Source organism: Caloenas nicobarica, chromosome 7 (genome assembly GCF_036013445.1).
Source record: "Caloenas nicobarica isolate bCalNic1 chromosome 7, bCalNic1.hap1, whole genome shotgun sequence".
Lineage (NCBI taxonomy): Eukaryota > Metazoa > Chordata > Aves > Columbiformes > Columbidae > Caloenas > Caloenas nicobarica.
Window position 1 is genome coordinate 320,701 of NC_088251.1, and position 24,206 is coordinate 344,906.

General features: G+C 48.0%; 1 protein-coding gene across 1 annotated transcript in view; it reads right to left on the reverse strand.

Annotated features, from left to right (window-relative positions):
• INPP5A (inositol polyphosphate-5-phosphatase A) overlaps positions 1 to 24,206 on the reverse strand; it is a 221,777-nt gene that overhangs the window by 70,407 nt on the left and 127,164 nt on the right. The window contains exons 7-8 of the mRNA XM_065638815.1: positions 20,849 to 20,901; positions 14,289 to 14,408 (exon numbers count right to left, since the gene is read on the reverse strand). Of these exons, the coding sequence (XP_065494887.1) occupies positions 14,289 to 14,408; positions 20,849 to 20,901 (173 nt within the window). The remainder of the gene's footprint in view (positions 1 to 14,288; positions 14,409 to 20,848; positions 20,902 to 24,206) is intronic.

Here is a 24,206-nt window from a genome sequence, read left to right on the forward strand (position 1 = left end):
ATGTCTCCTAACTGATGAACAAACCAGCTGATTAGTCTGCTTCTGATCAATTAATTAAAATTCATAGTCTTGCACATTACCTGATTTAAACATGATTTGCATATAAATCAATGCCAGCTTTAAAACTGATAATTTTAACCAGTTGCCCCCCTTGTAGTTTCTCTTTTTGGACCTTTCAGAATGTCTCACAACAGACTGAATTAAAATATCCAAATGCTACTTCTCAAGAAAGGTGCTTTAGGTGGCTTCTGACTAACACCTTTTCACAGCTGTGAAATTCAGGTGTCCAGTGAAATTACCAACAGTGGTACAGGAAGGGATACACACATACCTGCACTTAGGAAATGATCTGGGATACCCAACAACCGAATACGCTTTAAGTGGCTCAATATGGGCATGTAACCTACTGTCCTTGCCACTGGAACTTAGGAACAGTTCAAGAGTACCCAAACCTTACAATTATTTCAGCACTTTGGTATCTGAGAGCTCAACACAAGCGTCCTGTCCCTCTTGGTTCTGCATTCTAAGCCACCAATACCTACAGCTCATCACACGTACAAGTAATGAGAACGCAAAAGACCTTTTTTTTTTTTTTACAAGAACGAGTGCTTGCAAATGAACTAGGAAGGCTTCGAAATCTGCATTATGCTACTTTGCTATTTGTTTCTATAACAATACCCTTCCTTTAACCATGTATCAAATAATCCTTTAAAATGTTGCCATGGCACGGTCAATGGAGTGATAAATCTGAATCTGTATGAAAAGAAAGCAGCCAACCTATGTCACCAGCATTAATCTTACGTTTTCGGTGGGAGGACCCAGTGCCATTTCTTTTACCTTGTACTTGCTGACTGCGAGATTATCCCGAAGGGCTCCAACCCACTTTAAGGTTCTGTTCTCTCCTGGACAACTTTTCTAAAGAGCTTGTGACCAAACAGGTGAGTCAGGTAAAAAACTCATGGCTGTAGAGACGCTACAAATATTTCAGTTGCACAACTCAACATGCAAGAGCACACAAAAGATTATCAAGGCCTTAACCAGCCGTGTTGCTTGATGAGACAAAGCGGTGATGGGTGATTGGGATGTACCCAGCGTCTGCCTGTAAATACAACGGAAAACTGTTCAAACAGGTTCCAGCTCTCGAGAAATTGAAGCCTCCCCTGAAATGCCTGCAAGAGCATGTTGACTCTTCCAGTCCTGTGCTCTTGCTCCAGGAGGCATCACTTACGCAAAAAGAGTTTATTGCACTTAAAACACACCGAAGAAATATCTTCTGTGCATTTTGGAAATCAAAATAACAAATTCAACATGGCAAATCAGGACCACTGGAAAAAATGCACGCGTACGACTGGATTTATTGATGGCCTTGTTAAACTTTAAAGCACACAAACATAAACGCCATATATGACTTCTCTTCTACAGACACAGAGCTGTTAATTGCTAAGGAATTCTTGATAATATAGTAGTACCAGATTCTTCACACTTGGAACACAATTATTTTGCCAGTTTCAAACCAGTTGTACATTTTTAATGGAAGGCTCTACACTGGAAGCCTACTGGACTGGTTGGGCTCTCCGTTTCTTTTAAAATTTTGTTCTGTTTTGAGAAGAGGCAGACCACAGTTTTTGAAATAGAGCTGAACAGCTTTTAAGACATGATAGGACAGTAAAAGAATGAAACACTCACACAATTCCAACTTTCAAGTAAAGCTTACAGTCAAAGCCACATACTTAAATGCTTTGATGGGTCACATCCACTGTTCACACTTTTTTTTACAGAGCAAACTTCATTAGTAAGGGTGCAAATTAATGTAAAGTTACTACAGCAATTTATTTGCTGCAAAATAAACGCGTTTAATTCATATTTGGGTCTAACAGCAGCAGTTGCCTCACACGGGATGTCAGGAACAGCTCCACAAACCGGGCAGCAGCGAGGGCGCGGGGTCCGCTCTGCAGCCGGGGACACCGGACCACGGACACGGGACAGACCCCCGGACACGGGACAGACCCCGGACACGGGACAGACCCCTGGACATGGGACAGACCCCGGACATGGGACAGACCCCGGACACGGGACAGACCCTGGACACGGGACAGACCCCTGGACACGGGACAGACCCCGGACACGGGACAGACCCCCGGACACGGGACAGACCCCCGGACACAGGACAGACCCCTGGACATGGGACTGACCCCTGGACAGGGGACAGACCCCCGGACATGGGACAGACCCCCGGACACGGGACAGACCCCAGACACGGGACAGACCCCTGGACATGGGACTGACCCCTGGACATGGGACAGACCCCTGGATATGGGACAGACCCCAGACACGGGACAGACCCCCGGACACGGGACAGACCCCCGGACATGGGACAGACCCCGGACATGGGACAGACCCCTGGACATGGGACTGACCCCTGGACATGGGACTGACCCCCGGACACAGGACAGACCCCTGGACATGGGACTGACCCCTGGACAGGGGACAGACCCCTGGATATGGGACAGACTCCGGACACGGGACAGACTCCTGGACATGGGACAGACCCGACATGGGACAGACCCCTGGACATGGGACAGACCGGACACGGGACAGACCCTAGACATGGGACAGACCCTGGACATGGGACAGACCGGACACGGGACAGACCCCAGACATGGGACAGACCCCGGACATGGGACAGACCCCGGACACGGGACAGACCCCGGACACGGGACAGAGCCTCGGCTGAGGTGGCCGTGCAGCTGACCGCTCGGTCATGGGTGAGTTTGCTCACAGCCATGAGGAGATCCGGGTGCCAGATTCCAGCAAGACTACAAGAGAGGCAGAGGTTCCTCTTCTCCTCGATACTACTGGAAATCGGGGTCTAGTTATTAATTTTAGTCTCTACACAGAACACCACAAGGAATTGTTTAGTATGATCTTAAAACAAACAATTCTGTGTCATTGGAATCACTGAATTCCTTTGGTAATTTATTTTAAAGTATGAATTATGGTAGTTACAATTAAAGATGCTTTACGAAATGCAGCCTCTTTTATAAAAGCTACATGGTGTACTGTATACACGTTTCAAAGCACTGAAATTCAGCCAGAAAAGAATAGTGCCATCAGAACCATGCCAAACGTGACCGACATCCCCTTGCTTTCACACCCGTCCCCCCGATACTGTCGCTAGGAAGGAGAAGACAAGGAGGCAGCTCAATATCAGCATTTGGTCATGGCAGAGAGCAGCTGAACATGATTCAGTGTGACAAGAGGCACTGTGATTTGGCTCAACCATTTCTCTGGGCACTTTGTAAGGAGGATCAGCAGCATTATTCCTTTAATAGCCATGTCTAATGCAATAGCCAGCTGGGTTTTGTCCCGGACCAAGGTATCAGCATCAGGTCAGAAGGTAACATACTGTTTACACGATTATTTCCTAAAGCACTTATCTTCTCCTCGGTGTGAAAGTTGACTTTTCTGTTTGTAAGGAGGCCTAAAGAATTGAGGGAATGGGAAAAATTAGCTACACTGAGCTGGAGCTGAATGGCATTAAGTGGGAGGTCTGCGAGGGGCTCAGCGCGCCCAGCAGGACACCTTATTAGCCGCGTCACCGCAGTTCATTCAGGCAAGCCATACCAGTGTCACCAGCATTCCACACAAAGACAAAGTTCTTCACACAGTCTATAAACATGCCTCCCCGGCCAATTCATCCTAACTTGACACTGCTGAAAAGAGGGGCTTCAGGGGGTTTTTTGTTGTTTTTTTTTCAAGCACAACAATAACATAACAAAACAAAACAAAAAACTTGCAGCTCTGCCAAGCAGGCTGAATGGAGGAGAAGGAGGGACACTGTCACGTTTCTGGGGAAGAAACAATCCAGAGGTCAAGCCATATTTTATTCAGTCAGCAAATTTTTATAATAACGAAATTTGTTTAAGCTAAATACCAGCTAATATGAGCACTCCTCTATTTCTCGTACAAATTCCGGGGTAAGAAATCACTTTTCAACTATCTCATTATTTTTGCACATTACCCACACAGAGGAATTAAAGGTACAAAAGGTGCTTTTATAGAGGAAATGTGACTGCCTGTATAAGACATACTTTCCTAAGAAAAAAATCCTAAGAAAATCACAACTGATTATGCAGAGAAGAGAGGACAGCTCAGTCTCAGGTTGAACTGCTAATCTGGTTTATCGTTGACCCAAGCAGAGCTTTGAACCACAGGTTCTGTTTTGATCAGAATCTATTATCTATAGTATTACCTATATCTATAGTATTATCTATTTGATAGGAATCTATTATCTATGGTATTACCTATATTTATAGTAGTATCTATTTGATTGGAATCTATTATCTATAGTGAAAGTAGCGCTGGCCTGCGGCTCCGCATGAGATGGCAAAACCTTGTCACCTTTCAGCCGATCAGTGACGTGTCCAGGGAACACCCAGGGCTGAGGCTGCAGGGACCTCTGCACCCGCTGTGTGCACAGCCAGACCCCTGGACTCGAACCCTGGACTCGGCCCCCGTCCTCGAACCTGCCCGCAGTCACTGCCTAGTGCCGGTGGCACAGCCACTGAAAGGCACTGGTGGCACGGTCACCAAGGGCTCTGGTGACATGGTCACCCAAAGGTGTCGGTGACTGGCTTGGTCACCAAAAAGCACCGGTGGCTAGGTCACCACAAGGTGACCAGCAGAGCCTGCGCGCAGGGGCCTGTCGGTCCCGGCCGCATGTGGCAGAGGGCGCGCTCAGCTAACGCTGCCTTGGCAAGACAGGACCTCACCCTCAACAAGAATGGATAGACGGGTAAAAAAGAAGCAGAAAGTGACCTGCCCATCTCAGCGACGGGAGCTGAGAGCTCGCGTGGAGGCAGCAGCGACCTGCGGACAAGGAGGTTACACGCGCTTTCTTTACCATAGAGCTATAATGCCAGAAGGAATAACAACTCCTGCAGTGACTTCTGGTGGAAAGTCAAGGAACGACGACAATGAAACCTGTCTTCTAGCACAGCCATGCTAAGGAACTGAAGAGCAAGAGAATGGAAACTCAGGTGCGGGCTACACAACACGAGAGAGGGGATTGCTGTGCGGCTCCTGCCCGCGTTACTGCTGCTCTGGTGCGGAGATCAGCTTGTGCAGTGACCCCTCGAGCGCTGGCCCGAGGGACCCCCGTCCAGCGGAGCTGCTGGAGAGCGCCGCACACGGGACCCGCCGCCTCTCCTGCAGCGCTCGGCTCGTGCCCGCTTGCGCTCTCAGACATACATTTACGGATAAATTCCAGAAAAAAACCCCATCAATTCTGAGTAAAAGTTACCTGGTGACTGTCTAAGTGTGCCTGAAAAGACATGATGTAAGTGCCGTCATTGGCACGCCTAAGGTGTAGCACTGTCATTAAAAATATAAAGCTTATCATATTTTTGTGCCCCATTCTCTCTGATATAATAGCTAAAACCTATTAATAACACTGAAACATCTCAAAAGGTCAGGCAGCAAACAGCAAGATGAAGGGAATTGTCAAGAAGCTCAGGCAATCATCTTAGCGCTCCCGACATTTGCCAGGGCTGTTTAACTAATATGTGATGTTCACTTTTAATTTCGATATAGTGCCATTTGGGCAAAAATGTTGTATTTTTTAATTAATTACCATGTCAGCAGCTATTAAGATTAAAAGAAAGACCACATCAATAATAAATACTTAATCCAAAGAAAGGATTACAAGAAGAGCAATAAAAATCAATTTTTAGAGCTGGAAAATTGTGACTTTTTCCTCACTTGACTGGTATTTTCATTATATTGACAAAACCATGATCTTACCTGACACTGACATTCGCCTAATGAAATAGCAGCCATGTATAATGATGTAAGTACTTGTCAATTTTGCTACAGGAGAATCCAATGCTAAGACACTGGTGTTTTGTTACAAAGAAATTTTCTTGCTCTTCGTCTGATGCAAGAGAAAACAAAAAGAAGGAAACAGAGAAATTGCATGTCTTTTTGAATCCTCCTTCATCACGGAAGATGAGAATTCTTCCACAGAACTTGTGGAGCTCCTCACTGTTGGCACCGCTGGCTCAGGCAGGCACAGACAGCTGCCAAACCCGGGTTTGCACCAAGACCGAGACGGTGCTGCTCCTGCTCACTGCTCTGCAGGGCTTGGCTGCCGGGGGTAAAGCAAAAATCCCGTGTTCATGTAGTGTTACAAGTGCAAACGGCAAGCCAGAAAATAACCCTCATTAAAGCTGGGAAAAGCGGTTTTTGTGACAGATCTAGAACAATTCAGGACAGAGGCAGTGAATGTCACAAACAGTTCAAAGGAACAGCAGCAGGATGGTTCAGAAATCTTGCCAGATTTGTATCTCGTCAGATTTGCACCGAACGCCTTTCCCAGCGCGAGCTGCGGGTGCACTGGGCAGAGGGGACAGCGGAGGGGACACACGGCACCGCGTCCCCCAGGGCGCTGCCATCGGCCTGCCCGCCCCACAGCCACGCGCGGCCCCCGCGACCTGAAAGCTAACCCAACCCCTGCAGAAAAGGGTAGTGCAGATTACTAGAAACACAGAAGGGCTTCACTCACAAAGGATTGAAAAAATGCTTGATGTTGAGAAAAGCTGACTAGCAACAAATTTTACATACTGAATTGTTATCTCGGGCATTGATCCCTTTGAAAATCACACTCCAGTGGACTAGTAGGCTAGGAGAGTAAACAACCGGGGGGTGACATGAGAGAAACATTTGAAGTGCTAAAGAGAAGGGAAAAATCCTCTCTTTCAAAAGATCTCACTGATTAAAAAAACCTAGAGCTGTCACCACTGTGTTTGAACAAAGGCAATTCTGGTGGATACAGAGATAGCAGGACTGTTTTCTCTGTTGGGAGTGACGAACAGAATAATCTCAGCTGCATCTTAAAGCCTTAAACCGAGGGAAGAAAGATAAAGAAGATTTCGTCAAAGGCGAAGCAGCTCCAGCTGTTCACCTGGCAGTCCCTGCAGAACGTCTGCCCAGCGCCGGTGCAGACGGAGCAGCAGCCGACACCACTGTGACCGGCCCTGGTCGTGGCCCTGGCAGGGACAACCTGGCTATTCCCAGGCTCAACCGCCTCCTCACATGCTGACCCCATCTGTGGGACAGAACATGCTGAGGTGGGTGCTCACCCGGTGCCCAGGGAGTGCACGGGAAGCAGAACGGAGCATTCCCAACTGCTGCTCCTGCTTGTGGCTATCAGCTCACAGCACCATCTGACAGCGGGCATCGTAAATAAAATCTCAATAGCAATTTATTTTCATTTCTCTGCAAATGAATACAAATTGGATCAACAGCCCATATAGATTCTTTTTAATTGAATCACAGCTATCCTGGAAGATGATATGGCTGTACGACAGAAGGTTTCAGAAGACACAAACCACAATAAATGCTGATGGGAGTGTCACCTTTAGCCAGCCACCGAGAACTGCCTGTTACCTAGCCCCAGAGCCTGTAAGGAACAAATTACAGTAAAAAGAGAAACGTACCTCATTCATGTATAAAGCCATTTTCAGAGCAAAATCAAGCAGGCGACAAGTTATTTGCAGTCATTTCTTTTTTAAGAGGCATTCTCTCTTTTCTTCAGTTGTCTAATCACACAAACCCTCCCGGGAGCGGTACTTTTTACAGCACATCCCATCTCACCTGCGGCGACACCTGGTACGTTCTGCAGAAACACGCGGCAGCTCCAGCAGAACCTGTCCCTGCAAAGGGGTGCGGGGGGAACCCCGCGGGGGGCTGCGGGTGCTGCAAGTGGCTGTCACGGCACGGGACACGGAGCCAAAAACCCCTCCAGGAAACCTCAGAGCTTCTAATTGCAGCATTCCCTCTGAAAGAGCCACAACTCTGGCCACGGCAGGCGACATTGCCCGAGTGACTCGGTGTACCCACACTGGGGGTTCTGGGGTGACACCTTTCTGTGTGACACCTGCCACTTCCAAATGCTCTGGCTTGGGGTTGCTGCTGCTCCCATCAGAGCTTTGCTTCCAAACATACTGTTGCTTATACAGGTTTCTTTCTATCACGTGAGAAAAAACAGCCCCTTAATTTACAATTTGAATAATAAATGCCGCCAACTTACTAGTAACCTATTTGGTTATTAACTAATACAAAAAAAAGAGAGCATCAAATGCTGAAAACAACAGAATAATTACTGACTAGGACTATCAGAAATCATCATTTACATATTATGGAAATTCATTTATTGTGTCCTTATAATTATAATAATATATATTTACCATTACTTTGCATACAAGTACAGAACTATTTTTCTGCTAAAAATACAACCTAAATAAAATTCAAAATGTGTCTGTGCAAACAGGAAGGACATACAAGTTAATTTTTTGACAACAGCATCAAAGATGCAAAAGCTCGAGCCAGCAGAAAAAGGAGAAGGAAAAAGTGTCTTTGGCCGTATTTGACAGGTTGAAAGTAACAAGACAATTTTGCTGGATTTACTCTTTAAAGAGCATATTATACAAACACAGTAATTTTGAGAGCACTTAACCTTAGTTTAAAGGGGGGGACGGTTGAATATTAATGGGATGAGCCGCAGGGTGTTTAATGAAAAGCTGTCTCTGAATGTGATCTCGAGTTTAAACCATTGTTAGAAGACATTTGGATGGAAGGTTTATTTGCCCTGGGAGTGCATTCTATCTGCACACACAGAAATTTCACTAAATGTTTGAAAGTCCATGATTGCAGAGAGTTTTCACTTGATGTCAAAAATCACTGCTGCAAAAACCGAACAAAATTTAAAAAAACCCCAAGCCCCCAAAAGCAAGCTACTCCTAGGATCTTCTTAAATGACCCAGATCTTTAGAGCAAAGTTTTCCTTTGCCTGGAAACTAAGTGGCTTTTCTTTTGCTCATTCAGCTGCTAGTTCTGGGAAAAGCCCAAAGAGAAACATTTAGATTGGAGGGGTCTTTGAGAAGATGTGACAGTTGACTGATGAGCATCCATAAAATGACAAAGAATAGTTGTGTGGAGCCGGTGCATCACATCGCCTCTCCCTGGGAAACTAATTGCTCTGAATTGTTAATAGTAACATTATTTTTCTGGCAATCATTTCTTTTGAATACCCAAAATGAGCATGAAACAGCTCCTTTGACTGGACATAAAAGTTAAATGTCCCAATGTTGATCAAATTAACTTCAGCTATGTGACAATGGACTATATTTGTGAGAAAATAATGAAGGGCACAAAGGGGAGCTTTATGCCAAGATTTCACAGTTGTAATGTAAAAATGTTTCTGTTGAACTAGGCCAGGGAACATTTCAATAGGAAAACAGAAGAGCACTGTCACTTTCTAAAAAAACCCCACATTCATTTTCTGGATCTAAATGCTCTAGATAATTTCAGGAAGTTTAAAATGGCTGGCACAGCAAGAGCCACAGCATGAGGCTGACACCCGTGTCCCTGTCCCCCTAAACACGGCATGGGCTGACCCCCGTGTCCCTGTCCCTCTAAACGCGGCATGGGCTGACCCCCGTGTCCCTGTCCCTCTAAACGCGGCATGGGCTGACCCCCGTGTCCCTGTCCCCCTAAACACGGCATGGGCTGACCCCCGTGTCCCTGTCCCCCTAAACGCGGCATGGGCTGACACCCGTGTCCCTGTCCCTCCAAGCTCCAACGCCTGGAACGGGCCCTGTCCCGCAGCTCCTGCCCGTGCCCAGCCGGGCTGTCACACTCAGCAGACACGTCTGCCCAGCAAGGGCCTAAAGGACACAACTAATACGCCAAAATGATTAATTGATAAGACATACGCATCAATTACAGCAGATTTATGAAACACTAAACTAAAACGTAAACTATGTTTCCTTTCCTGCTCTCACGTATAGCTCAAACTCTTCAACTGCAGAAAATACAGAAATGCAAGTATCAAGCAGATAGGACTACTTATACATGGGAATTGTCCAAAGTGGGCCTGGAAGACTTTTTTTGCCCCCCAAAACATAAAGCAAGTTCAGATTTGACTGTATTTGTGTCTATGTAGAACAAGACAATTGACTTCTTGGAATTCAGTTTGGGTTCACGTTAGTGTTGACAGAGACACATCACACACACCAACTTTCTACATGTACACTGTATATATATTTGTAAATATACAAGCAGATGTTTGCTTCATACTAGTGTAATTCCAACTCTCTTAGTCTTTAAAGTGTCTAACACCACATTTTCTGCACACTTGCTAAATGGCAAATGCTAAAGCCAATCTGGCTCAGCACATACCAGCTAGCTGTCTTTAAAAGCATCTCCTAACTATATAATTAATTTGAACATTATTAAAGCTAAATCGCAATTGTCAGATTAAACCTTTCCATTCCCAAAACATAGTATTACAATTATTAATAGATTCCCTCACAAGAAAACTTCTAGAGGCAACTTTAAATCATTCACTTGACACTTTTTCCTTTGTTTTTTTCCCCTGTCACTCCCCCCTTGTCAGTAATTTAGAGATGTTGCGCAGCCTATGCGTTAAAACCTTCTAGTTAAAATAATGTTGGGGAAACCAACTTTCCTGATGACTTTAACAGTTAAACTGATTCATTTGCAAACTCTTTTCTTTTTTGTGTTTCAAGCTCCTGTGATAAAAGGCTGTCCTTAATTCATGTTTATGAAGATGCAGCCTGACCAGAACTGCGCTTTCCCTCACTCCCACAGCGACCTAAATCAACTGTGAGAAGGTGTTGCTGTTTCATTCACTGAAGGTTTAGCTCATTAAACTGTTTTCCTTCTCAGTATTGTTCACTGGGTTTGAACTGCATTGCTGTTAAATGCTCTTTAGCAGTTTAAAGGCTTTAAAGGAAAAGACTTATCAGTCTCCGTTTTTAACAGCACTACATCTGCATTATTAGTTCATGCAGATAAGGGGATTTAAACGCTCAGCTTGAAACCTCTCTCTTCTGTATTTATCTGACACTGCATAGTTCCAGTAGCTCAGCTGGAAATGTAGATCTATGAAGCTTTAAAGAGAGATTAAAGCCAAGAAAAGAAGTACTTTTCCCCCCATAGACGCTCTCACTTTCCCTTTTCCTACTGTCTGAAGGAGTGATGGCAGACAATGGCCAAAGATGGTTCCCAAAACCCTCTGAATGGGGACACTGTTGGTGGCAGCATTCATTCAAAGCGAGCTCCAGTGTATTGTCCTCCCCAATCAGCGGATGAGAACAGAGTTTGCTGGTGGCTGCCAAAAGGTTAGCAGTGCCGATGAAAGGGGTTGCCCATTATTCACTGCCGCTACAGAACTGCCCTTTGTGCCCGCCAGCCCATCACCTCGCCGCGGAGGTCCGGATCTGCGCCTGGCTGCCCCCTCAGAATGCGCAATTCAGCGCCGTGCCAGCGCAGAGCCCGCAACCGCACACCCAGCGCCTTCTTTCTAAGGACGGGGAGCTGGGGCAGGGCTTGGCAGTGTCACATTTTAATGATATACCATCGTGACATCTCTGACCCACGGCTGACACTAATACTGCAGCCTTGTCACCGTACCCTCGCCAGGGCATCGTGGGAGGTCCCGAGCCAAAATTAGCTAATGAAGCTCACTGTATGCTGTAAACAAGTGTGCAATAAATAATGCAAAAGGTTTACACAGGTTTGCTAGCGCTCCCTCATGCAAAGCACAAGAAAAGGAGAGGATACCAATGAAGCCAAGAAAAAATGAAATAAAATGGGCCTTTCCCACACTGTTGTATGTAACGGAACTCAGAAATCTGTGTCTCAAACTGCACTGAGAGTAGATCCTGATCTTGCTGCATCTCTGTCCCCTAAATAAGGGATCTTTTATAAAGCCCTGCATGCTACCTATTTGCAAACCTTCCAAGTGCCTTCAGTGTTTTCTGACGATTTGTACTGATTTTACAAGTGATACGAGAGAAGACAAACTGCATTTTTCCTCTTAATCCTTGATTCACCCCCAAAAGCGAAAATAAATGCCTGTTTTGTAGAAATTCCTACTCAGCCCTCTGCTGGGGTGTGCAGGAAAAGCACTTAAACAAAGTGGAAAAAGGCAGTCTCTCTTGCTAAAACATCTGCCTGTCTTTAAATACAAGAAAACTTGCAGAAAGAAATAGAACTTTGGACAGAACGTGATTGGAAATGTGTTTATAATCCATTCCACAGTTCAGAGCCTTTTTCAGTGAAAATCTACACAGGGAAAAATGACAACACTGCCTACACAAAGGTATTTTTCAATGTGTAACTTAATTTGGTCGAGGAGTGTCTTTAACTTTGAGGTTGCTGCCAGAGAGCGTCAGGAACAGTCAGGTGTTGGTGGGGAACTCCCCACGGCGTCTGCCACAGGCAGGCACGGCTGGCAGGAGCGGCTCACCCAGCCGCCCCTCGCCTCAGCCACCCGCCAGGCCCTGGCGCTGCCCTTGGCCCCGCCAGCTGCTTGGTGCTGGTCCTTGCTCCGCCATGGCTCAGGCCCCACCATGACCCACACCGCCATGGCCCTGGCCCTGCCGTGGCCCACACCACCATGGCCCTGGCCCCGCCGTGGCCCACACCACCGTGGCCCTGGCCCCGCCGTGGCCCACACCACCGTGGCCCTGGCCCCGCTGTGGCCCAGGCCCCACCATGGCCCACACCACCGTGGCCCTGGCCCCGCTGTGGCCCAGGCCCCACCATGGCCCACACCGCCATGGCCCTGGCCCCGCCGTGGCCCAGGCCCCACCATGGCCCACACCGCCATGGCCCTGGCCCCGCCGTGGCCCACACCACCGTGGCCCTGGCCCCGCTGTGGCCCAGGCCCCACCATGGCCCACACCGCCATGGCCCTGGCCCCGCCGTGGCCCAGGCCCCACCATGGCCCACACCGCCATGGCCCTGGCCCCGCCATGGCTCAGGCCCCACCATGGCCCACACTGCCATGGCCCTGGCCCTGCCGTAGCCCACACCACCATGGCCCTGGCCCTGCCGTGGCCCACACCACCATGGCCCTGGCCCCGCCGTGGCCCCCGCCGTCATGCCGGGCAGGAACGGGGTCAGGCCCATGGCGCAGGGCCGGTGCCGCGGCGGAGCCAGCGCAAGGACTCTGGCCGGGCAGCGCAGGCCAAGGCAGCCCCGGCACACCGGGGATCAGGGTGGGAGGACAGCACTGCTCTGCTGGAATTGTTTCCAGCCTCAGCATTTTGTTGTAAGCACCATCTCAGGCTGCGTGTGCTGCGGCTGCTCTGAAGAGACATTTGCAGCTCTATTTCTTGGGCAAAAGTGACTCTCGTAAGGGAAGTACCTGTTTACTTTGCCAATACACATGCCCATGTAGAAACAATTTTTTCTCACTCAAGAAAAAGCCAGCTTTTTTTTGACTTTAAAACTTCTAATTAGGGCAGCTGTAAATTTGGGGGTATTTTTGGGACTATCCTCTGTACTGTACCACCCACCCAATGAATCGACCCTGTAACACCACTATAAACGGTGATGTTATTAATATCAGCGATGACTATGCACAAATGCTGTGTCGCTGCTTTAAAAAGATTAGCTGCCTCCTGCACCCAGCTAGTACTGAGATTAAAACACCACAGGGTTTAATGCTGAGGGCCATGGAGCTCGTCCTGTACGAGGAGAGGCTGGAAGAGCTGGATTTGTTCAGGTTACAGAACAGATTGCTATGGGAGGATTTTGCTGCTGGCTTTATGTACTTGGTAGTTACAGAATGGACAGCCAGACTCTCCTCAGCAATGCACACCAAAAGATGAGGGGCAATGGACAGAAACTGCTTCAAAGGAAAGTCTGACTGAATATTAGAGAGAAAAAGTTTCACAACGAGGGTAGTCAAAAGCAGTAATAGGTAGCCTAGAGAAGCTGCAAATCACCCTGCGTGGAGCTTTTCAAAGCTCGGCTGGATAAGCCTTGAACAACCTGATCTGAAGTTGAAGTCAGCCCTGCTCTGAGCAGGAGGATGAACAAGAGACTCCCAGACATCCCTTCCAACCAGAATTGTTCTATTATTCTGTAACTGAAAACATACTTGATTGGAAGCTTTATTAGACTCCACACAGACTAAAAAGAAGCTATGCTAACTAACACACTTAAAAAATAAACCTGCTTTATACTCTACAAGTTTTGGTGACTTTAGAGAGATTCTTCGATCTCAGTGATTTACCTTAAAAGTATCATAAATGGATCTGTAATCAGCACCGTATAGAAAACTCTGATAAGAAGACCATTTTCAGTTCACAGAGTAAAACTCTCTACATTTCTGAGTGTGCCTTTCGAAACATCCTTTATACGCTGCTCATGAACACAGAAGATTGAGAGAGGCAGTAAAGGCCAATACATACCTATCAAGTACATAGCCAAGAGCCTTATGCCGTATTCCTGAGTAAACCGATGGGCTTGTTTCCCAAGCAATTAAATTGGAAGCATCATGGAAAAGATGAATGTTTACCAAGTCAAAGGCACTATGACAAAAAAGGAAAAAAAAAAATGATTCAGGATAAAAGAAAAAAACATTTGTTGCATCAGCAAAGCATTCAACATAACACTTACTGTATTCTCGCTTATGTTACTGTAATATTTACTCACACAGACTGTGCAAATTAAGCTATCATCATCAGAAAATTGTCAAAGACTGTCATCAAACTTATAGCAACTCATTCACAGGTAAGACTGCATCCAGGCTTTTGCTTAAAATACGCATAATATGAAAACGTAAAGCTATTTGTCAGTTACCATTCACAGAATGCAAGCAGTATCCTGTCACTAAAATATTTGTAAAACAAAATTGCATGTGTAAACAAACAACTTCACGTTTATAAAGCTGTACCTAAATTCCTAGCAGAACTGCGGCTTTGCAATAAACAAAATGAACTGCTCTTGGCAGCAGAATTTTGCTGACATTAAAGGCTAAATCCTAGCAGTGCAACTCCTGTCCCTGTGTGGAGAACGCCGAGGTGACGGTGGCCAACTCGCCCACCACTCCCAGCAGGGAAGAGGACACAGGATGTTCAGCTCCGACCGAGCCTGCGAGATGAGGCGCCACCCTCAGAAAGTCAGTAAAATTAGTAAAAATTCGCAGCTTTGCTCCCTAAGGTGAAGGACAGGAGCACGAACTGCTCCTCATGCTCAGCAGCGAGGTGGGACCAGGCTGCGGCGCCCCTGCCCAGCGCCCCGGCACCGCCAGCCCCGCGCTCCTGGGCAGCGGGAGGAGCGGCCCCCGGGCGGACGCTGCCGGGGCTGTGGGACGAACACAGCAGATCCAGGAACGCTGTTACGTGCCCGGTGTCGGCCTTGTGGGATGGCCCAGACTGGCAGAAGAGTCTCTGAAAAGAATCATACTACTGCTCTGGAAGATCTAGGGATTTTGGCTTGGTTGGTGACAGGAGAAACAGGGATATTCTGGCAGTTCCTTCTTAATCAATGAAACCAACTTCAAACCCCTGTGAAACAGAAATACCTTCTTTTGCCCCCCTGCATAAAAGCCGAATCATAGAATCACAGAATGGTTTGGGTTGGAGAGCACATTTTGGCGACCATTTGGTCCAAGCGCTGCCACGGGCAGGGTCACCTCCCGCCAGCCCGGGTGCCCAGAGCCCGTCCAGCCTGGGACACTCAGGGCCGGGGCAGCCACAGCTGCTCTGGGCAGCCTGGGCCAGCGTCTCACCACCCCAGGGGAGAAATCCCTCCTGATCTCCAATCTAAACCTGCCCTCTGGCAGCTTGAAACCACCGCCCCTTTTCCTGTCACCGCAGGTTTGGGAAAAGTCTCTCTCCATCCTTCTCGTCAGACCCTTTCTATACTGAAAGGCCGCACTAAGCTCTCCCCGGAGCTTCTCTTCTCCAGGCTGAACAGCCCAACTCTCAGCCTGTCCCGCAGCAGAGCTGCTCCAGCGTGGGATCGGTTCTGCGGCTGCTCTGGCCCCGCTCCAGCAGGTCCAGGGCCTCCTACGATCACTACGTGTCCACTCTATTTTCTCGTCCACTTGTGGTGACAGCTATTTATAACTATGTCCTATTCAGTGCTAGTGCACAAGTTCCTTGACACAGGGGCTGGAATTTGCTAGCAGACTGCACAACTGATTTTGGCTGGTAACAGCATTTTTAACAATAACAACACCCCTGGCCTTACAATGTACCTGCACGCAGCTATACTCCTGTATCCTGAATCACTTCACACAATCCCACTGTTCACTGTGGCACAAATCCTTCGCACAGAAAGAATCTTCTGTTACAAACACGACCGGACGAGGACTGTCCTCTTGTTGCCCGCGTTGATCACAGGCAGCGTGTCCCTTCCCCAGGCTGGCAGCCCCTGGCAGGCCAGCTGTCCTGAGCTGCGCTTCCCTGCTCACAGACAACACGGAACTGTCTGCCTGCTACGGCCAACCTGGCATTCTGCTTTATATTTGCTCTGCTTGGGGGTATTGCGTCCGAGAGACCTGGTCTGCATTTTAAAAAACTTATCTTCTCATTGCTTTGCTATTAAGCTCTTTTGGTGATGGGACACGGTGAGTCACAATGAAACGAGAACTTGCAATACTCTTTTCACACGGATTCAGCAACACCATCACCCCGTTCACCTCCCAACCAAAGCCCCGTGAACAAACCCGCGTGTGCAGAATTCCCATGTGCTGCCCTGAAGGCCTGAGGGAAAGGTGTCCACTACGAAGGTCCAAAGGAACGCTGAAGAGACGGTATTGACAACACCATGGTTTGGACAGGAGGTCTCTCCAGCACCTGCAGAAAGGGCTGTGCACAGGGAGGTTCCCCAGAGCACGGCGGAGCGGGGGCACAGATTTGGACACAGCAAGTGATGGCAGTCAAACAGCGAATGGGTGACAGATACACAGGTCACCACGCAGCTGGCCTCCTCCAAAAGCACTGGTGGGTTTTTTGGCTACAGGGAACAGCGTATCCCGCTGAATGATCTCACAGTGATCATAAAGTAGTCCTACTAACCTTCGTATTAAGATACATAATTGGTACATAGCTACAGAACATAATTAGGAGATGATGGCTTGAGGTGCCCATTGCCATCGGTCTGAAGGAGGAATGGAAAGAATCCCTGTAGGACGGGGAGAGACTGGGGTTGTGAACTCTCCTCCTGAGTGATGGTATCTCTAACCCATCCCCATCTACCTCAAAACTACTTGTTCTTTAAACCTGCTAACGAAGGACCTTCCACTCACAATTTCCCTGTCCTTAAAAAACTCTTTCATCATGTTACTTTTTTTCCTGCAAGTGAAACTGATTTCCTGCTGCCGTTCGTGCAGGGGACACAGACAGCAACCCATCTCCCAGGTGTGGGGAGACACATTCTTCAGTTCCTGCTCAAATACTCCTACAGTTCTTGCCCCTCCTGTTCTTCTCCCACTTACCTAAAGCTCAGCACTCAAAACAAGACAGAGCATCTATCAAAGGCCTTGGCAGCACTCCGTTAAATCACGGCCACACTTTCCCCCTTCATGTCCTTCACATGATGTATCTATTAACACATCTCAGTAAGATAATAATGAACCACATGCAATTTCTTCTCCCTTGATCTGTTCCCGCAGTATGGATGAGTCAGTTATTCCCAATATTGTATTTGTGCTTTTGAATTCTCCTCTCAAAGTGCAATGCTTTGCAGTTCCCTGACCTCAATCTTGCAATCCTGCTTTCTCTAAAATATCAAACCCATTTTGATTGCTGATTCTGACCTCTGATACACCTGTAACTGTTCCCAGGTTGGTGCCATACCTACATTTTATAAATGTATACTCTACTCCATCCTCCCTACCAAATATAAACTATATTTAAGATTGTAATGTGTTTGGGGCACCATCTTGCACCCATTAACACAATAACACTAAGAACTACTGGAATAGAAATAAATACCATCAGCTCCCCCAATATTCAAGACACTTAAAAAAAAAAAAAAAAGGCCAAGAAAAAAAAAAGAGTAAACGTAGTTATGTAGTTCTCTTTTATTTTTTCTTAAAATGACATCTCTGAGTGCCCCAAGATTCCTTAATTCTTCGTTCACACTAACAATAAGCTAATGAAGAATTAGCTGGATTCACAGAGGGACTTGGCTGGGGCAGATCACTGAATCACAGAGGAGGAAAAAGACGACAGTTCTCTGAAATCTTTTAAAGTCACTTTTGGGGTTTTTTGGAAGCCCTCTGGTTTTGGCATAAGGTACATTCTATAATGATGTTTTCCTAGGCAGGGAAAATCAATAGCTCCCTTCAAGGATTCACAAAGAAGTATTAACAAGTCTCCTGGCTATATTTTTATTGAACTATTAGCACGTAGAGATGTACAGATCAAAAGTCATGATTACGAAAATGGTCAGAACTCTGTTCATATGCATATACACATAGACAAGGTTTAAACACTTATCATACCATGAGCAGACACATTATGCACTATAGACCTAATTAGGTGTATTTTCTAACCCCTGTATTTTCCATAATATTTCACTTTCATTCTCCAGAAACTGTTCACAGTAACTTGCCCCTTCAACTTCTCATTGGCAGCATTTGAGATCTCGTTAGATCATGTGGATCGTTATCACACACTACACGAAACTACCACCATAACTCACCTCTTCACACATCAGAAAAAGCTGTGAGCCTCCTCACTCTTAATTCCCAATATACCCTTAGGAAACATAAGCGCAGTACAGAACATCTAGCTACAGACTGCTCCTCGCAAGAGCTACCCTTCCCTAGTAACAACCTGCAAGAAAACATTTCCTTTACATCTATCTCTGAAGAACAGTTTTTCTTGGAAAGTCCTAAAAATAAGCCCACATTTTTTCTGCAGAGAAGAAATCCAAGAAGATAGGAGAGACAGAACCTGGAAAAGTCATGACAGAAGAGGAAAGGCCAGATTAGCAATTGGTGCTGAACACCCACTGCTGCAGCTCGGCTGCTGGAATCACACAGCACGTCATACGGATCTGGAACAACTAACAAGAACGTACATTATCCCCCAGCTGCCTGTCTGATTTCTGGGTCAGAAACTTGTAAAAGGGGAAAACCCACTGCTTTTTTGTTTTCCACAAACTGTTTGCCTCATCTAACAAACAAGCTCAACAAACAAGCAAGAACACTGTTCAGCACTCTAAAGTCAGTCTGTGTGAACAATCATCAGGCTTTAAAACCAAACTTACAATTTTAAGACGTGAAACGACCACAGCAGGAAGAGAAAAATGTTGAACATTCAGATACACTTAGGTGACTATAACGTCAGTAAGAGTGAAGACCAAAACTCTCACTAAATGGTAAAATTATGGTGAGATTTCCAGGTAGGACCAGAGAAGTCTGACCCATTTTTTTACAGAGCTCTCCTTGGGTTAACACAAGGACCATTTTCAGGCTCTCTCAGGTGCAGCATTTTGCACAACCAGCTGCTCCCCTCAACATATTCTACTGCTATCACTACTATTACTGTTTTTAAAGACAGCATTTTCAAATCCAGACAGTAAATAGCTCCAGCCAGGAGAGACACCTCTAGTCAACAGTTAGCAGCGTTTTCTCCAAAGACCTGGTGAGCAACAACTTCTGTTTTCACACAGTTGTCTGCTCCCCTCAGCCCACACCTCTTGAGGCTGCTGGATGATCCCGAGAGCAAAAAATGTTGGTTTCTTCTGTAGATTTTCACAGTACAACTTATGAGGAACCCTCTGCTTTGCCACCAGCCAGGTGCCCCTGCGCATCCCAGGTCTGTGTGGATGCGACGTGCCCCCAGCACACGGACAGGGCTGTGCTGCCCTCAGCAACCCCCTGCGCGCTCACTGCCGCCGCTCTGCTCTGCCCTGCCCTGCTCTGTTCTGTTCTGACCTGCCCTGCTCAGTTCTGTTCTGCCCTGCTCGGTTCTCCTCTGTTCTGTTCTGCTCTGCCCTGCTCGGTTCTGCTCTGCCCTGCTCGGTTCTCCTCTGTTCTGTTCTGCTCTGCCCTGCTCGGTTCTCCTCTGTTCTGTTCTGCTCTGCCCTGCTCGGTTCTCCTCTGTTCTGTTCTGCTCTGCCCTGTTCTGTTCTGCTCTGCCCTGCTCGGTTCTCCTCTGTTCTGTTCTGCTCCGCTCTGCCCTGCTCTGTTCTGTTCTGACCTGCCCTGCTCAGTTCTGCCTTGCCCTGCCCTGCTCTGTTCTGTTCTGCCCTGCTCTGCTCTGTTCTGGGGTGAGCACCACAGCCTGCACAGAGCAGGGCCGTGCTCGGCTTTATAGGGCAATCCTCACCTGAACAGCACACACGAAAAGTCTGTTCCAGTAAAAGTAATATAGTAGGAACCAGTTTGAAAGAGCTGTATTCCTTAAAGGTAGGGTCCCTCCACTGACTTCAGGGGCAACTGGACCGGGGTTTAAGTCTGGCTCATGGAGTTGATGGAGAAGAATCTCCTTCCCCAGCAGTCCCAGGGTTGGGCGGCACATTCCTGGGCACGGGTGCCCATCCTGCGGGAGCAGCTTTGGGGACACCCGCACCTCTGCACGGGGACTGAGCAGCTCTGGGGACACCTGCACCTCCGCATGGGGACTGAGCAGCTCTGGGGACACCTGCACCTCTGCGCGGGGACTGAGCAGCTTTGGGGACACCTGCACCTCTGCATGGGGACTCCTGGTCACTGACACCCAACTTCTGTGATCATGTTGGATTGCTTAGGACCTGAATTATCCCATGCTAATTCCACATACATATATCCATATGTAATATGGATATTAGGATAACATTTTGCCAGGCATCATTACAACTTACTGAGCATTACATGCTCAACAAATAATAAAGCAAAAGAAATGTTTTGCAACCAATCTGTTCTATGAATAGACCAATGTGTATATATGAATACCTTATTTAAAACAGTTGTCAACAAACCCATACATAATATAGACATAATGAGAAATAACTTAAAGATGCAACTTACCAATCAGTAATACACCATCTTGTTCGAATGAAACCTTTTCTGGACCACTTGCACTGAAAAATAAACAAATAAAAATCGGTCACCTTAAGTAAAGGATTACCGTGAAAGTGAAACGAACTTATACAGAGAACAAAGTAAAACAAAGTTCATCCATACACTGTAACTAATAAGCACTACACACCAACTGAGGTACCTTGAAAACATATCTTGTGTCTTTTTAAAATCCTGGAATTCTTTATATTTTTGGTCCTGCAGCAGTTATAAACTTAGGTGTGAAGCTAATATAAGCCCTGGTAGTTGCTTATAGATGAAAGATAACCAATTAGGAAAGCTTTACAACTGTATTTATGCTTAGCTTAAACCACCAGATTCTTGCTGCCTATGCACGAATGTCTCGGCTTCTTTGTAATTTTACCTGAACTGTAAAATGTCATCAGAGATTTACATCAAATTAAAATGAATGAGATGTGCTAAAAAGCTATTTCTCTTGCTGAGCCAACCCACCCAATATTTCTATAAAAGTTAAAGGGAATTTAAATAATGATAAAACATTACATTTATCAAAACTGCAATGTCCGTGAGGAAGCCACAAATCAGCTCATGCCAACGTATGGCACTTCTGATACAGCAAAAAGATTTTTTTCAGCACCACTCCTAAGCTGCTGCCATAAATCACAACCTCCCACAAAAAGACATGATTCTGCATCCTATTTGTACACTGTTAACAATGCATGTGGGGTAGGCTAATGTTCTCTGGTAATGAATATTGCACTAGACAGGCTTAAATAATGATGCCAATGATTCTGCAGCAAAGACTGGAACTCCTTGTTGCGAATCAGGTGTCCCCCCAGCAGAGCACCCCGGTCAGGGCTGTTGGTCCCCTGAGCCTCAGCCCAGAGAGACCTTCCAGGTGTATTTATCCAGCTCTCTGGGAGCAGACAGTCCTCACCAAATTGTGAAGTCCCAAATCATGCTCAGACAGTGAGGTGCCTTGCCAAACCTCAGCGGGCTAGTTTCTGTGGTCAGCCAGGGCATGGCTGGCGGGCTAGCAACCAGCACACCAGCAACCAGCACACCTGCACCCAGCACACCTGCACCCAGCACACCTGCACCCAGCAACCAGCACACCTGCACCCAGCACACCTGCACCCAGCACACCAGCATCCAGCACACCAGCATCCAGCACACCTGCACCCAGCATCCAGCACACCTGCACCCAGCACACCTGCACCCAGCACACCTGCACCCAGCAACCAGCACACCTGCACCCAGCACACCTGCACCCAGCACACCTGCACCCAGCAACCAGCACACCTGCACCCAGCACACCTGCACCCAGCACACCTGCACCCAGCAACCAGCACACCAGCACACCAGCACACGTGCATACCAGCAACCAGCACACCTGCAACCAGCACACCTGCACCCAGCAACCAGCACACCTGCACCCAGCACACCTGCACCCAGCAACCAGCACACCTGCACCCAGCAACCAGCACACCTGCACCCAGCACACCTGCACCCAGCAACCAGCACACCTGCACCCAGCACACCTGCACCCAGCACACCTGCACCCAGCACACCTGCACACCTGCACCCAGCAACCAGCACACCTGCACCCAGCACACCTGCACCCAGCAACCAGCACACCTGCACACCTGCACCCAGCACACCTGCACCCTGCAACCAGCACACCTGCACCCAGCACACCTGCACCCTGCAACCAGCACACCTGCACCCAGCAACCAGCACACCAGTTCCCCAGCAACCAGCACACCAGTTCACCAGCTACCAGCACGCCTGCACCCAGCACACCTGCACCCAGCACACCTGCAACCAGCACACCTGCAACCAGCAACCAGCACACCAGTTCCCCAGCAACCAGCACACCAGTTCCCCAGCTACCAGCACACCTGCACCCAGCAACCAGCACACCTGCACCCAGCAACCAGCATACCTGCACCCAGCACACCAGCACACCAGCACACCTGCACCCAGCACACCAGCACCCAGCAACCAGCACACCTGCACCCAGCAACCAGCACACCTGCACCCAGCACACCTGCACCCAGCACACCTGTACCCTCCAACCAGCACACCTGCAACCAGCACACCTGCAACCAGCACACCTGCACACCAGCAACCAGCACACCTGCACCCAGCAACCAGCACACCTGCACCCAGCACACCTGCACCCAGCACACCTGCACCCAGCACACCTGTACCCTCCAACCAGCACACCTGCAACCAGCACACCTGCAACCAGCACACCTGCACACCAGCAACCAGCACACCTGCACCCAGCAACCAGCACACCTGCACCCAGCACACCTGCACCCAGCACACCTGCACCCTGCAACCAGCACACCTGCAACCAGCACACCAGTTCACCAGCTCACCGCATCTTCCTCAGCCCAGCTCTCCTGCCCAAACTACACATCTCATAACCCAGTATGGTCTCTGCTGTTCACAGTTTCTGTGATGATTGTGACAGCACAGTTACAAGCTGAGATTTGGCAAAATGTCAACATTTATTCAAAAGCAAAACAATGAAAAAAGTTAAATGCTAAAAGCATTCAAAATTGGCTTAAATCTAATCTCAATCAAAAAAGGAGAGCTCTGTCATTTCATTCTTAAAAATAACTACATTGAACTTTTAATCACTGAAGAACAATACATACAGCTGAAAATCAAATAGTCCAAGCCTATGATGTGGCCCAAGATAATGTCTTCAATCAAGCTGTCATTTTTCATTTGCTATTTTCCTCTTTGACAACATAACAGGTACTTCCAAAGACGCAGCGTTACAACAGGGCCAAGTGGATCACGTTGCCCAGAGCCACAACCCGTTGGGTTTTGAGCATCTCCAAGGCCAGTGATCCCACAACCTACAGGGCCTCTCTTCTCTTGTCTAACCTCCTGGTGAAATCCTCTCCCAGGCTGACCAGGACGCCACCAGAACCCGCTGCCAGTGGGACTTTGCTCAGCACACCGTGAGCCTGGTGCCTGGCCAGGTTGCAGCCACCTCATCCTGCACCCACCCAGGACACACGTCACACTTGGCTCCACAGACACCAGACACTGCACCCCAGGCCCTGCTGGGGACCTCATGTGGGACATCGCAGCCCTGCCCCTGCCCCTGCTGGCGGATCTGCTCCGTCACCTTCCCACCACGGAGGACATGCCGGGGACGCTCCTTCCTGGCCCTCTAGAAAGCAGCTGTGACATTGGTGTTTCCAGCCTCAGCAACCTCTCCCTTTCCCGATGGCAGTGACAAGCCTGGCGAAGCCACCAGCCAGCTCCCTTTGTCCTGTGTGTGCCCTGCCTGCTGCCCGGGATCACACAGCGACCGCGAACA